The 15441-nt window shown below is 52.9% G+C and overlaps 1 protein-coding gene and 1 long non-coding RNA gene across 2 annotated transcripts in view; one reads left to right on the plus strand and one right to left on the minus strand.

The window, feature by feature from the left end:
* Positions 1-4100: 4100 nt before the first annotated feature.
* Positions 4101-15441, minus strand: part of STX8 (syntaxin 8) — a 198811-nt gene continuing 187470 nt past the window's right edge. The window contains exon 8 of the mRNA XM_043903827.1: positions 4101-4275. Coding sequence (XP_043759762.1) covers positions 4208-4275 — 68 coding nt within the window. The 3' untranslated portion in view covers positions 4101-4207. The remainder of the gene's footprint in view (positions 4276-15441) is intronic.
* Positions 9876-12651, plus strand: LOC122694727. Its single transcript, XR_006341227.1, has 3 exons — positions 9876-10010; positions 11910-12005; positions 12519-12651. It is a non-coding gene; the product is annotated as an uncharacterized LOC122694727 (long non-coding RNA).

A 15441-nucleotide genomic window follows, 5' to 3' on the forward strand; every position in this document is an offset into this window, starting at 1 on the left:
TCACCCCCACCCTCATGTCAGGGTAGATGCAGGTGGCGAGGGCCCTGCCTCCAGCCCTCCAACCCACCCAGCAATCGCCCCCTTCTTGTCCTGGGGGCCCAGGATGTAGATATTGTACAAAAGTTTCTAAATCCCTTCTTTCTATGCACTTTTTTACTTAAGGGGGTGGGATCACAGGTGGGAACCCCCAACACAATAAAGTCTGTCAGTGTTTGGGGAAAAAAAAAAAGTGGAGACTCTACAGGCCAGCAAGTCTGGTCTGCAAAGATGCAGATGCCTTCTGTTACTGCAGGCAGTTGGGAGGAACTCTGAGGCCATAAGAAGCAATGAAGGAAAGAGGAGCCTTGGCCCACTTTTCAAAAAAAAGGTGGGGAAAACCACACTTACCTTCAGCAGGGCTAGGTTAGAAAACCCAGCTAGATAAAAGATGACCTTGAACGAGTCTATGCCAAGAGGCAGGGAGTACCAGCCACAGGTCAGCTGGCAGTTCTCAGAGGACGGACGGGGTCAGGAGAGAACCCAACACATTTCAAAGCAGAAGGACGGTCTGGAGTCCTGCAGGAGCCCGGTGGAAGGAGGGTCCAGGGCTTTGCCAGGAGCAGGTGTCCTGGGGCTACTGAAAACTAAGCTTTAGTTACAGTTGTTGATAATCACGAGGCTTCAACAGAACAAAAGCACCAGTTGTAACCAGGTACCCGGATTCCTTGACATGGTACACCTTGCCTCGAGAATTCCATGGACAAAGGAGCCTGGCTGTCTACAGTCCATGGGGTCACAAAGAATCGGACACAACTGAGCGACTAAATAACAAGAGACTTTAAATGCTTATGATTAGTAAATAATCAGTTCAACAATACTTATGATGTTGTTTTAATAAAGTTACTTTCATTGAAAATGCACCCAAGGTGATGGGGTCTCGCTGCTTTCTATGCTTAGAGTTGTGGCTGTTCACGCCACCTGTCCAGAGATTTTGAGCCACCCTGGGACCCTGGTCCTGATGCTTCTGTGGGGTGTGGGGGATGGGAAACCAGGTCTGGCCAAACCCAGCTGGAAAAGGCCACATGACTGCACCATGTGCCCTGATGCAGCAGACCCTCAGAGGCTCCGCCCAGCCACTCGAACTTGCCAGTTTCAGGCCACCCTTCCGCTCAGAGTGGGCCAGGTGTCTCCTGTGAGAAGCCCACCCCGAGGAAGCTGGGGTACAGGGGAGCCTCCCTGCCTGGCACTGCTCCAGGACTGGATGACAGATCCCACAGTCTGGACCAACTAGCTTCTTCCGCCCACCCTGTCCCTGGGTCCAAGAAGTGAAGCCACTGGTCCCATGACAGCAGTGCGCGGGCCAGGCCTTGAGCACGCTCAGCCGGGAGGACAGAGGCTGGGGTGTGAGGACCCAGGCTCTACATTTGGCTCAGAAAGGCCTTCCCCGCATGGCTGAGCCAGGCCGCCGGGGCTCTGGCTCAAAGATGCCTTACGAGTTGCCGGGGCTCCACGCTGAGCAAGTCAGGAGGAGGTGAGAAAGTCAAACAGGCCTTCAGTGCCACCTCCCATGAGCCCGGAAGTGGGGGACTCCAAGGAGACGCTGTTTATACAGAGTTGGGGTTTTGCACGACAAGATGGGTGGATTCTTGCTCTTCCATTGGGGCATCCATTGGCAATTGTCCCGCCCCCTGCCCACAGGGAAAATGCCTCCAGAGCGCCTTAAGGTCCAAACTGCCCCCCGCCCCCACTGTCCAGCCTGGCCCCTCTGCTGGTGTCTTGGCCTTGACACAAGCGCACTTCCATGTCCTGTCCTCTGCTACCCTGACCTGATCCCTACAGTGGGGCTCCTGCTCACGGCTGCCCTGCTCCCCACCCTCCAGTCCCCGGTCTGAACACGGCTTCCAGGGCCTTGCCAGGTCCGCACAGGCTGGCCGCCCGGGGGGTCAGCGGGCACCACTGCTGTGCCCCAGCTCTCTCACATCCTCACGACAGCTGGCACTGGGTTGGAGAGGAGGCCTGAGCCCTGGACGTGGTGACCGCCTGGCCCAGAGGGTGTAGACTATGCTGAGCCGCCGCTCTGGCTGCTCTGTGCCGACACGGGCTGACTCACCTGGTCCTCACGGCAGCCCTGGAGGCAGGAGACCGTCTTCTCTCCATTTCCTAGAGGAGGAAACGCAGGCCCAGGCAGGGCACCTGGCCCGTGGTCACACAGCTAACGAGCAGTGTGCTGGTCACTGGGGCCGTCACTGCCCAGTTCAGGCTCTCGGTCTTCTGGGCACTTCCTGGTCCCCTCATTGAGCAGGGCAGGTGACAGTCCAGCCAGTGAGCTGTGAGCAGAGCTGACGGCTTCCCTGCTGGGCAGAGCGTTCCACGGCTGGCATGAGGATGTCCACAGTCCCCTTTCTTCTGCCAGAGCCGTGGGGCTGTCCCCTGTGCCTAGGTCTGGGCCCCCAGCTGACCTGCGTGGACGAGCAGCAGCGGGAAGGCCCTGACACTGGGACGGATCTAGGTCGTCAGGATTTGGGGGGGTTGTGACTGCAACACTGTCCTGGCTAACACGGAGCCGAGTTACGACCAGGTACGACCTGGGCAGGCCAGGCCAGGCCCAGGGCTAGACTGCCTCCGGGGAGAACGCCGTGTGTCACCATCACACACACAGCAGGTGGAAGTGGGACTGCCCAGGTGGCCTGGAAGTGACCCAGCCCCTTGAGGGGAGAGCTGTCAGAAAGAAGGTCACCCACACTTTGCAGTAACTTAGAAGAAACCGAGCTTGGAGCCAGGGCTCCCCTGACAGAGGCCCGCGGTCTGGACCCAGGTCTTCCCTGCTCACTGCCATTTCAGGTCTCGGGGTCCCAGGAGATGTGCCAGGGGCACACAGCCCTCCCATGCCCATCTTGTAGTCTCTAGGGTATCCCCAGGAGACTCTCCCACCCCAAAATTCCCCTCCCACACACCCAATCTCGCCTCTTCCAGTGAAATTTTGTGCTTGGAAACCACCCTAATTTTTCTATCACCAACCCCAATTCTTTCTCCTTGAGCCATGGATGGCAAAGCAAGGCCTGGCAGCCCGGCCTGCCTTCTGACGGCCAAGGAGGAGGGCACGAAGTTTGGCCCTCCGCCCCTTCCCACCCGGATCCACCGCCGCCTTTGAGGGCCTGGCACCCCACTCAAGGTCTAGCCCATCTGTCTGCCCTCATCATCACATACGCATACTTGTGTGCAATGCGTGCAGTGCACACTCATACACACGCAAGACTGTCACAGCTGGTTTGCTGTTGTTCAATTGCTAAGTTGTGTCCGACTCTTTGCAACCCCAGGACTGCAGCACGCCAGGCTTCTCTGTCCTTCACTACCTCCCTGAATTTTCTCAAACTCATGTCCATTGAGTCAGTGATGCCATCCAAACATCTCATCCTCTGTCACCCCCTTTTCCTCTGCCCTCAATCTTTCCCAACATCAGGGTCTTTTCCAATGGGTCGACTCTCTGCATCAGGTCAGGGCCAGTTTAGAAGCCAGAGAAAGGCCCTGTTCTGCCTGCAGAATCACACCTTTCTTTGAACTCCACATGGTACTTTCCTGCCTGATTGTTCCCATCTCCCCGCCTGGTTCATCAGATTTGATTCCGCTGCTGATAGAGATGCATCAGCTTTGGAAAAGTGGTTTACTATGTCAAGGGAGGAAAAAAGCACATGCTTCTAGGTCCAAAGGTAGTTCCCAAAGTAGAGTCCAGAGATACTTCACCACTAGGAGTGGCAAGCTTGGGGGGGAAGGGGGGCAGTTACACAGAGCCCTATCTGCATCACAGCGCCTTCCTCCCTCCAAGACACACATGGCCTTGGCTGCTCGCTGGTCTCCCACGTGGGCATGTGACTGCCCGGATCAGACCAGACACTCCAGGTCACAAACGCCAAGAATTCAGTTGGAATTCAGCATCATCCCACAGGTGGCCCGGGACACTGCAGGGGTGGCCGGAATCCACTGGCGGCCAAGGGGCAGTGACCGCTGAGGGACCTTGGGCGGGCACCCCAATGACCAAGGCAGAACCCCAAAGGGCCACCCCGCTCGATACCTCAGCAGAGGCACCACCCAGTTTGTTTTTGCTGAAGCAAGGCACAGCGAGGTGAGAACTTTGGGGGAATTTATTGAGAGCAGCTTTCGGGTACCAAGAGGATGCTCGGCTTTACTCCATCACTGGCAGGTGTCCTGGTTGGTGGTCCCTGGATGGCCACTAGTTGGTCGGCCAGACTGCAACCACCACGATGGCCACGAGTAGCAGTAAAATCACCATTATCATCCCTGAAAAACAGAAGCATACAAGACCCCCTGTGATGCTTTCCACCAGCAGAACATTGCCTCTCCCGTGAAGTATCTTCTGAGACAGCGGGGCAGTTCTCCAGGGAGCCCCAGCGTGTGTCAGGGGTGTCAGCAGACAGGCAGGAGGGAGGGACTCCAGGGACCCCAAAGGGTTGCCATCTCGCTACTTGAAGAGTTGTGCCGGCAAAGTGCCCATGCTCCTGACCTGATAGGGCCTCCCCGTTCAGCCCCCCTTGCTCTGGCTTTTGTGTGCAACTTGGCCATGTTTTGTGTCCTCATTAATGACGGTGTGATAAAGCGAAGGGCTTTAGAGTTCACAAAGAAATAGTGATTCTAGAATCCATTTTCTCCCCATCCACACGGCTTGGCCTTTTCTTCTTGGGCCGAAGAAACTTATGTCTTCCATCTGGAAAGAATTCTAAGAGAGGGACCTTTGCTTTACTTTTTTTTTTTTTTTAATATTAACGTTCTCTAGTTTTACTTCAACTTTTTGGCTGGGGACCACAATGTACTCCCGGCCAGTCTGCTCCCTGCGTCCAGCCAAGGCCACCCCGTCTCCCTTGGTTCACACATCTGGACCTACCACTGCCCATTCCTTCAAAGCAGATGAAGAGCGAGGGGCCAGGAGGACTCAGCTCGTTTACCTGACGCCCTCATCACCTTCCTTGCCGACTTCTCTGGTGGGTAATAGGTGTGCCTTCAACCTGGAGGCCAGCATGGTGGTGGCATGCCAGAGACACGGCATGGCTATGACAGAGCAAGCTCTGAGAAATGAAGGATCCCTGAGCCACTGAGGCTCCGAGAGGGGAGTGAGGAGCAGATGAGATGAAGCATGAGAAAATGCTCTACAATCTGTTGGGGAGTCAGGGGTCACATGGCCATCTGGCCCACCAGGACTGCCCGCCGCAGGCTGAGGAGCTGTCTTGGCCAAGGTCAGGGTCCCAAGGTTTTAGCAACTTATTCTCTCGAAGGAAGCCACTAACACGTTCTTGATCTTATTAGCTAGAATAACCACTGGCCACATCTGGCTTCAGCAGCTAAAGAGCTACATGTGGCTGATGGCTACTTCACCGGACAAAGACAATACAGGACAGACATCTCCATCATTGTGGCAAGTCCCATTGGGCAAAATGGACATACTGTGTGGAGTTCTGATTATTTTATTTACTGCCATTTATTTCCACACACAACTGCTGAACTGAGGAACGAATGAATATCTGCTCAATGTGTTTTCAACACTCATGCCACACTTGGACAGCTCCCCAAGTGGGGAATTCTGCTTTCTTCTTGAGTTGGTGTTGTTAAATTATATTTTGGGGGGAAATTGCCCAGTTTTTCCTGAGTATCCAAAATTACTGGCCTAAGGCTATTCCTTAGATTCTCCTATAATTTTAGCACTACACCGTGTCTCAGTCCTTTTTATTTCTCACACCACCTGCTTGTGCTTTTCTCCCCCAACCTTGCCACAAATGAGCCTTTTTATGAACCTTTTCCAAGAACAAGTTTGACTTTGCTGATCACTTCTCATTTATTAATTTCTCCATTTACTTTTATTAATACTAAAATTCAGCCTTTCTTTGGATTTAGTTTGTTGTTTTTTTTTTTTCCTTGAACTTCTTTACTTGACAGTTAATTCATTTTCCACTTTCCTCTAAACAGTACCACTCTAAACCTACAAGTTTTGATATAAAATAATTTTAATGTTGCTAGTTTCTAAATTCTATTATTTATTTATCTGCTGCCCTGTGGGCATGTGAGATCTTAGTTCTCAGCAGAGATCAAACCTGGGTCCCCTGCAGTGGAAGCACGGAGTCTTAAATCACTGAACCACCAGGGAATTCCCTCTAAATTCTAAAAAATATTTAAAAATTTTCAACAATGTCTTCTTTGGCCCAGTGTTATTTAGAAATGATTTTAAGATTTCCAATTTTACTGAAACAAGCTTATCGAAATACACTTCTTAAAAATTCTGAGACAATGACAGAATTGTGGTGGTTTTAGTTGCTGAGTTGTGGCCGGCTCATGAGACCCCATGGAATGTAGCCTGCCAGGTTCCTCTGACAACGATACATGTACTATATTTTGGTGTGAAAACATTTGTGATTTCTGTGAGTGACCAAATCGCAAGCATGATTAGCCCCGCCGTGGTTTGCTGCCTACGTTCTTCATTGAAGAAAAGAAATGCTAAAGCTCAACTAGAGGTTTGTGAAGATAAGAATGTAGATTTCTCATCCAAGTTCATGGACTCCCTGAATTCTATCCAGAGGTGCCCAGGGTTCGATGTAATTCAGGCTGGGTAAATTTTAAACCCAACCCAAGTAAGCACAGCTTGCTCATGGTTTTAAATACTGAGGAAGGAGTAAAAAGTTCATGGCAAGCTTCCCTGTCACCTCCCTGCGACAGCGGGTGCACTTTTTCTAACATGCCATCTCTCTCCAACGAACCAAGAGGAGACTGAACCAAGAGGAGAGCACCTCCTCTTGAGGACCTACGATTTTTTTTTCTCCTGTCTTCATAAAAACCAAGACTCTACGTTAGGGGTCAGCAAACTGTGGCCCACGGGCCATATCTGGCTTCTGGCCTGTTTTTGTACAACCCATGAGCTAAGAGTGGTTTTCAAATTTTGAAAGGGTTGTCAAAAAAGAAACAGGAGATGCGACACATTGTCTGGGGTCTGCAAAGCCTAACGCGTTTACTGTCTGCAGACCCTGCTCTGTGTCGCTGAGGCCGACAATGACCTCAGGGGCTGGGCTCTGGTTCTCTCTCCACTTCTTTCATCTGTGGATTTCCCTTCTTCCTTGTATTAATAAACACAGACATCCATTAACACTCGAGGGGGTGGTGTAATAGTTCATCTAGCATTTCAAGATGCTTGCAGTAAGGGTGGGTGGGTGTGTGTATGTATGTACGTATGTGTGACTATTATCTCAGTTCATCTCGCCAGAACCAGAAGAACACATTTTTTCATTCATTTCTCCCTCCAGAAACATCTTCAGGTTGACCAAAGCCTCCACTTGGGCAGGAATCCCACTACTTCTTGGCTGAGGAAAAGGTTTATATTGTGCAATATCTTTCCTTAAGAAATAATGGAAATGGAGGAAGCAGACGGACCGATGGGAAGCAGCGGCAGGACAGTTTCTGGCCCTCCCAAGCCCGGGCTCACCCTGAAGACAAGGGGAGGACTGCATTTTTTGAGGAAAGAGTAGAAAATGGGCTGAGTGGTAGCTGAGGAAGAAGCCATGCCCCCGACACTCAGCCAGGATCTGAGCTGGGAGGCCACGTGGGCCTGACAGGCTGCCCCTGGGGCTCTGATCTGGACTGAGGCTGCGATGGCCCAGAGGAGAGGCTCACAAATGGCCCTGAATTTTCAAATCAGGGTGATTATGGGAAAAGCAGAACAAGTGATGAAGACCAAGGAGTCAAGAACAATAACAGGCTGGGAAGGAGAAAGCATACATCTGGTTTGAGTTTCCACGCGTGAAGCCTGCAGTCCAAGGGGAGCGGCCTCGGGCATCCGTAGTCAGCAGCATCTCCTGCTTGGGTCACTGCGGGAACTGACCTGCTGCTCCTTTTACCTGATCCTTTCCCTCGAGTGAACTGGAATGGAAATCAGATCAGGCTGCTTCCTGGCTCAAAACTGTCTAGTGGATTAAAATCCACACACTTCATGGTGTTTGAAGGCCCTGGGCCATCTGCCCCAGGGCCCCTGAAGATACACCCCGTACCTGTCCTCAGGCCACCCCGGCCTCCGGGTCCTCCCACAGGCCCTGTGCCCTGCCTCCTGGCCTGTACCCCTGCTGTCCAGAGGGTGCTCTCTCCCGGCACCCGTGGCCTAGTGAATCCCTGCTCGTCTTCCAAAACTCAGCATCAGTTTCTGGGCCTCAAGGAGCCGCTTTGAGACCTGCAGTGGACCTTGTCCTCTGTCTCTGCAGTGAACCTTCTTCAACTATGATTTAGGTCCTCGGTTAGTTACTCTTTGCCGCCACCATCAACACAAGAGCATCCATGGCAGGGCCTTTGCCCAGTGGGTTCATCACCACATCCCCAGTGCCTGGAGCAGGGCCTGGCACACGGAAGAGGCACGAGAGGTTCTTCTTTCTATAAATGAATAAATGGGGACCTCCCTGGTGGTCTGGTGGCTAGGACTCTGCGCTCCCAAAGCAGGCGGCCTGGGTTCAATCCCAGGTGAGGGAATTAGACCCCACCACATGCCACAACTAAAGATCCTGTATGCCACAATGAAGACCCAGCACAGACAAATAAATAAAAATAAATATTTTCACGAAACCAAAAGACACTTGCTTCTGGGAAGAAAAGCTATGACAAACCTAGACAGTGTATTAAAAAGCAGAGACATCATTTTGCTGACAAAGGTCTGTCTAGTCAAAGCTATGGTTTTCCAGTAGTCATGTATGGATTTGAGAGTTGGACCATAAAGAAGGCTGAGTGCTGAAGAATTGATGTTTTCACACTGTGGTGCTGGAGAAGACTCTTGAGAGTCCCTTGGATAGCAAGGAGATCAAATCAATCCATCCTAAAGGAAATCAATACCAAATATTCTTTGGAAGGACTGATGCTGAAGCTGAAGCTCCAAAACTTTGGCCACCTGATGCAAAGAGCCGACTCACTGGAAAAGACTCTGATGCTGGGAAAGGCTGAGGGCAGGAGAAGAAGGGGGTAGCAAAGGATGAGACGGCTGGATGGCATCATCAACTCAACAGATATGGGTTTGAGCAAACTCTGAGAGACGGTGAAGGACAGAGAAGCCTGGCGTGCTGCAGTCCGCGGGGTTGCAAAGAGTTGGACATGACTGAGCAACTGAACAACAACTAAATATTTTTTTTTTAATGAATAAACGCATTGAGTATCTGGAAGGAACAAGAGCCAATGAGAAGGACACTGAAGGGACAGACAACAGGGAGAGAGGAGCTAGTAAGACGTGTCAAGGAGGCCAAGAGACAAACTCCCAAAAATGCTTGACCCCAATTGCAAACTCTGCGACCACACCAGGAGGGTGGAGGAGAGAGCCCGTCCCTGGGGCCTTGGAGACAGTTCACAGCGCAGCGGGAGCAGAGGGCGGGAGCTGTCAGAACCATCACCAACACAGCGATTCCTCTGTCAGCTGCCACTTATTCTCTCACAGAAACCGGGTTCTACAGATGGTGCCACAGGACAGGTGCGACAAGCTTCCCTAAGGCCCGTGAAGAAAGAAAACGGGCTTCGCCGGCTGACAGCATAGATGGCAATTCGATAAGACATGATACACTGGGTTCTAATCCAAAGATGAAAAGGGGGACTTGGAGAGCAACGACAAATAAGATGCTGACATGTCCAACCCTTTCAGGGCAAAACAGGGCTCCTCCGGATAGGAGGCTTCCAGCAGGCCTAAGTAAACTGGGGTGCACCCAGCGTGTTTGGAGGAAGTCATTCTAAGGTGGCGAGTGACAGTGATAAGCCAACTGCAGCCTCGTGGATTCTTTAGGGTCAAAGAGTAGATGTTTACAAACCTTATCGCTGCAATGCTTTCTCTTTAAGGACTCGGGCTTTTCTGGAATGCGGATACAACTCTGGCACCTTCCTTGAATGGAGTCTTTTTCCCCTGAAGGATGTTTCAGAAAGAGAAATTGAGGGCCTCTGGAAAGCCAGGGAGAGCTAGGCCACAGCGTGCATGGATTATTCACATGGGCCAGGTCACCTCGCTCGAGTCTCAGCAATCGGTAAGTCTCATCTCTGTTTTCTATGAGGAGGCTGAGGTTCCGGGAGGCTCACTCTGTCACCCAAGGCCCCAGAGCTGATGAGAGGAAGAGCTGGGACTGGAATCCAGGGGGCAGGGACCCCTCAGCCATGCTCCTACCCTTTTCCTGCACCAGGGGGGGCCCGTCCGGGGGGATCCTGATCCCAGATACAGCACAGGGTTCATCAGAGAGAGAGGCCCGGATGTCTTTGGGCTGAAAAACCGAGATAAAGAGTTTCCCCTTTGTTCCCCCTTTCTTCCTTCTTATAATTTTTTATAGTGGGAAAATGGAAACAAACATAAGAACAGACAGAAGAGTCCATGGAACTGTGATGAATTCATCACCTGGCTTTAACAAAGGTCAATCTGAGGCCCACCTGGTTTCACCCCTGGTGCATCTCTCACCCATACCCTCCCCTGGCGTATTTTTTGGAAGAAAATCCTAAACATATTTCATCTACAGAAACGTCAGGAAGTATCACCAAAAGGCATTATTAGAAAACTTGCCGCCGCTACCACCACCACCAAGCAGAACATTAGAGAGATTGCTATTTCTTAAAGACAAAGGCAATGGGGAGCTCCCAAACACTTCAGACGTAGGAGGGAAGTTCCAGTTCAGAGGACGAGGGAGGCTGAGCCTCTGCTGGCCACTGGCCACGGGAAGGACGGGAACGGCGTTCAGCCACATGTGAGAGACAGAACTCCCTTCTCTTGCCTCAGAGCAGGGCTCGAACCTCAGGGGGTCCCGTCATCCATCCCCCACCCCGCTGAGGAAATGTTTGACATTTCAGACCGAGGAAAGACAGTGGAACTTCTGGGAACCTGCCAATTTCCGAAACAATGAACGCTCTTTGCCCCTGAGCCCGGCACAGGAACACCTGGCGAGGCTGCGGGCGCCGGGAGCCTTTGCCCACACGTCACTCCGCCCCGCGCGGGGCCTGCTGGCACCGGGAGAGGCAGACTTTCCCTTCCAATCCCCAAGTGCCCCTTTTCGGGGGGCAGGCCTGGGGTGCCAGAATTCCAAGAGTGGAAAAAAAACGTCCGTTTCCTCTGGTCAGTTCACCAGATGAGTATTACTCAACCACATCTAATATTTACAAGTCCAGCTCATGGCAATTACCAAAAAGATGTGAGAAAAAGTCCTTTGCAGACAGGGAAAGGATATGAAACACGGTCTCTCAGGAACAGTGCTGTGTGTTCGCTGGAGATTGTTCATTGGGATTCAGGGGCCATGGTTTTTTTCCAGTGAAACACTGGAAACCAGCAAACTATGGCGGCTGTGAGGCTAACACCGCTGCCACAGTGGAATGAGGGCAACGGGTCCGAGTGCTTATGGATAAGGAGGACGAGGACAGGCGGGGCGTGGAGCCTGGCTTTTCTTAACAGCACGGGAGCAGGCCCCTGGGCTGGTCAGTTCTCCCCTTAGGAAGGGCTTCCCAGGTGGCTCAGGGGTCAAGAATCCGCCTGCCAATGAGGGTTCGATTCCTGGGTGGGGACGATCCCCTGAAGGAGGAAGTGGCAACCCACTCCAGTATTCTAGCCTGGGAAATCCCATGGACAGAGGAGCCTGGTGGGCTTACCGTCCATTGGTCGCAAAAGAATCAGATATGACTGAGCGACTGAGCACACAGGCATGCCTCTTAGGAAACTGCAAGAAAACTCAAGTGGTCAGTATGGGGCGGGGGGAGCCATTAGAGGGGAGGGGATGGGGGAATGCAGGGGAGACGTGTAGCAGGTGGGGGCGCCACAAAGCCCAATTTTATCTGGAAGTCTTTTTGTCTGGTTCTTGCTCATCACAAGGAAAGCCATACTGGCTGCTGGCTGTGGTTGGCTGGTTGGAACCAAAACGAATCTTAGCCGATTTGCTTTGTTCTTCTCGCAGGAAGGATCAGGCCCCACAAACAGCCCTCATGCAGCCGCTGAAGAGTCACAGAGGACATTTATGGAGGACTCCTCTAGTTGTCCCCTCCCCCAATAGGTGACATTTGCTTATGTATTAACCACGGGGTTCTCACTGATCAAACAGGGTTTGTTTTTTTTTTTGCAGCAGCAGCCTCCTGAGTTGGGGGTGGGCAATAAGCAGGAGGAAAGACAAAACTGGATATTTGTTTTCAAAAGTTCATGTAAATATCCCCTTTAATCCTGTTACTAGGCAAATAAGCTATGAAAAGAGTAGACACAGTACAGAGACGGTGAATGTATTGACATTCTGATTTTCAGCCTGAAGGGCTGAAGTGTGGCAGTTCCCCTCTAGCTCACCCCTTGGCCCAGACCTGCCTACTCAGGAGCTGTGTCTGCCCTCCTCATTGGCCACCCTTTCTCACCTTTCTTTTACCAGTCCTTTCTCACCCCACTTCTCCATGAAGACCTCTCCACCCACAGAGACCCCCACCTCCCTGAAGTCAGAGACACACTCAGAGCCAGGCCACTGCTCTCCACCAACTGGCCTCCCATCTTTCAATTCTTATCTTGTTAACACTTCTTTCCCCAGGTCACAGGCTCTCCAAAAGCAGGGACCATAGGCGGAAGGGGCACTGGTTGGGGGAGCCAGGGAGACCTGACTTCCAGCATGCCTACTTTCCAGCTATGAAATGTTGGGAAAGTTCCTTGACACTGAGTTCGGGTCCACCATCTGCAGAACAAGCCTGAAAGTATCGACTTCATAGGCTTGCTGTAAGGATTCAATAAAAGGAAGTATATAAAACCTCGAGATCGTAACTGGCACTCCATAAATGGCAGCTATGATGACAGTAATCTCGACTCCTTGTGTGACCCACGGCCCGAGAACGGTGCCTGTGTACAGCAGATGAGTGAGCCGGCCTCTCGGCTTAATGACAGAAATCAAACGTCACTCACTCCAGAGGAGAAGGAAGAGGAACAAAAACAGAGGAACACCTGGGTGGCATTTAGCTGAGCAACAGCCCAATCCTAGCTGAGGCCCAGCGGTGATGACGGGCATCCAGGAAAGGTTGGCTGCTCAGAGTGGAATATCTGGCAGCATCCATTATTAGCCACAGGAAGGGCAGCTGTGCCGGGCGAGGCGCTGGCTGAGGTCAGAAGGCAGGCGGAGCCCAGCCAAGTGGACACCAGGTGAGAGAAACCGTGGAAAAGTGAAATGGGAAAGGCCTTTGGGGAAGGGCAGGGCGGGGCGTGCTGAGGATGGAGCTGCAGGCGGCAGAGGGAGACAGTGAAAGCAAACCTAAAGGGCACCTGGCAGGTGTGCCCGGCATCCGGGACGCGTCCGATCACGAGGGAGGATGGGCAGAGCGGGACTCAGGGGGCCACTCACGATGGCAATGACCATGAAAATGACAGTGTGACAAGAAGCACAAATGTCAGGGCTCCTGTTCTGCCATGGGGCACACGTGCTCTGAAAGCTCTCCAGGGCCCACATCCCAGTCATAGTCTCACCTTCGGGCAATGAGCTGACAGAGCAGTAACTTTCCCCCATTTCTGGGTGAGAAAGTGGGGGCTCAGGGGCCATCTGCCTCGTGTGGCCCTTCTGAGAGCCGGGGAGGGCAGGAGCAGTCACAGGACTGGCTGGGATGGAGTGTCAGGTGGGGAGGAGGTGGCCTGGGGGCCCGCGGAGGTCCAGGGGGTGAAGGAGTGAAAAGTCGGGGCTTGGGACCCAGAAGTGACGGCACGGCCCCTGGAGAAATACCAAGAAACACATCAGAAGGCAAAGAATGGACTTGGAAGGTGCCTATGCTTTGGTTCTGACTGAAAATAAAGAAAACTGGAATCACGCGGATCTTAACATTCCCATGGCTTCACGTCACACCGACTGGATGAGCGTCTGACCTCAGCCAAGGTCACAGCTTAGGCTCCTGGCGCAGAGCACGCGGAGGACCTGCAGACCCCAGCCCAGCCCCGTGCTGGCCTGTGTGAGCCGGCTGCCCCACACCTCTGGTCCCCGGGGCTGACAGAGGTGACACACGTGTCCCCAGCATGGGAAGGTCACGTGACATTCCCAGACCCCCTCCTCCTCGGGGGCGGGGGCTGGCACATGCTGGTACTGACTCCATTCTGGAAGGTGCCAGATCCCTGAGGTTGAGGCTCTCAGGTCTTCTGCAGAGTGAATCTCTGGAGGGATGAGCCCGGTGTCCCCGAGTGTGGCTGGGCTGGATCTGTGCTGAGGTGACACTGGCCACTCACCCCTGTGCTCTGAAGGTCCACTCCGTGGGGAGCGCCCACCCCCGCCCCAGCGGGCACCCTGTTTCAATGTGGACAGGAAGTCCTCCTCTGTGTAAACAGAAAAACTCACCAGGAAGCAACTCTGCAGACTGGGGGTGGGGAGGGCGGTGCGGGGGACATCTGGGGGCCAGAGACAGCGTGGTTCTCAGCAGGAAGCAGGGAGGGTGACCCGGGAGGGGTTGGGGGTGGGAGGCGAGGAAAAAAGGACTTGCCTAGAAACAGGAAATTAAAAGGAATTAAGACTGCGCGAGACGGGGCAGAGGAGCTGGATGGAGGCCGAGCAAAAGGCAGGCTCCCGGAGTCTGGGCTCCAGGAACCAGGGCCTTGCTGGACGTCAGGTGGCCCTGTCACAGCTGCCGGCTGGCGAGCTGACCCTTGGCCCATGGAGCCCAACGTGAAGACCTGAGAGCTCACTGCGCTGGCCCAGGGCAAACGAGGTTCTGATGGAGGGGCCAGACGTACTGGTCGAGTGCCCTGACTGAGGGCACAGCCCTGGGTAAGACGTGCCCCAGGGCGTTAGACTGACCCACACCAGAACCACACTCCACACAATGGACCAAGTGCCTACTGTGGGCCAGGTGTGATGGAGTGAAGATACGGTTCGTCTTTTTACAGGCCTCATGGGAGAGGCGGAAAATCAACCCATCCCCACCTCCCCAAAACAAGACAAAACATCCCACAGAAGACACCATTCCTTGGAGGAAGCGTGCGAAAACCCAGCCATTAGTGCTGCTTCCTGCACAGAGAGTGCTGACTCGTTGCTAGTCTCCATCTGTGTTCTTAAAGTGTCATTCATTTCCCTTCCCTGAAATAAGTTCAGCCTGGCGATCGCCGCAATTCAACAACAGGATCCAATTGTGAATAGGTAATCCTTCATATCAGCTGTCCAAGGCAGCTTATGATGAGTTGTCAAGTCAGTAATTGAATGCCAATTCCCTGGCGCGTCAATATTTGCTGAGCAATATCCCCTCACTGTGCTGCACGTCACCCCGGGGAATGGAACTCTGGCTGGAGTCTGGCAGAAATTCAAGTGTCTCCAAGCACAACCGTCAGGAGCTTGGTTATGGATATCTTGTTCTGACAGTTCCCTCTTGACGAAGTGTCAGATGATTTCTGGATGGCTCCGGCCAGGCTGTGGATTCACCGTTATTCACCCCTTCGTTTGGGCCCTGTGGGCCAGGAAACATCACCTGGGGTTAATTAGGGAGACAAGCAAGCTG

This window comes from Cervus elaphus, chromosome 5, assembly GCF_910594005.1.
Source record: "Cervus elaphus chromosome 5, mCerEla1.1, whole genome shotgun sequence".
Taxonomy (NCBI): Eukaryota; Metazoa; Chordata; class Mammalia; order Artiodactyla; family Cervidae; genus Cervus; species Cervus elaphus.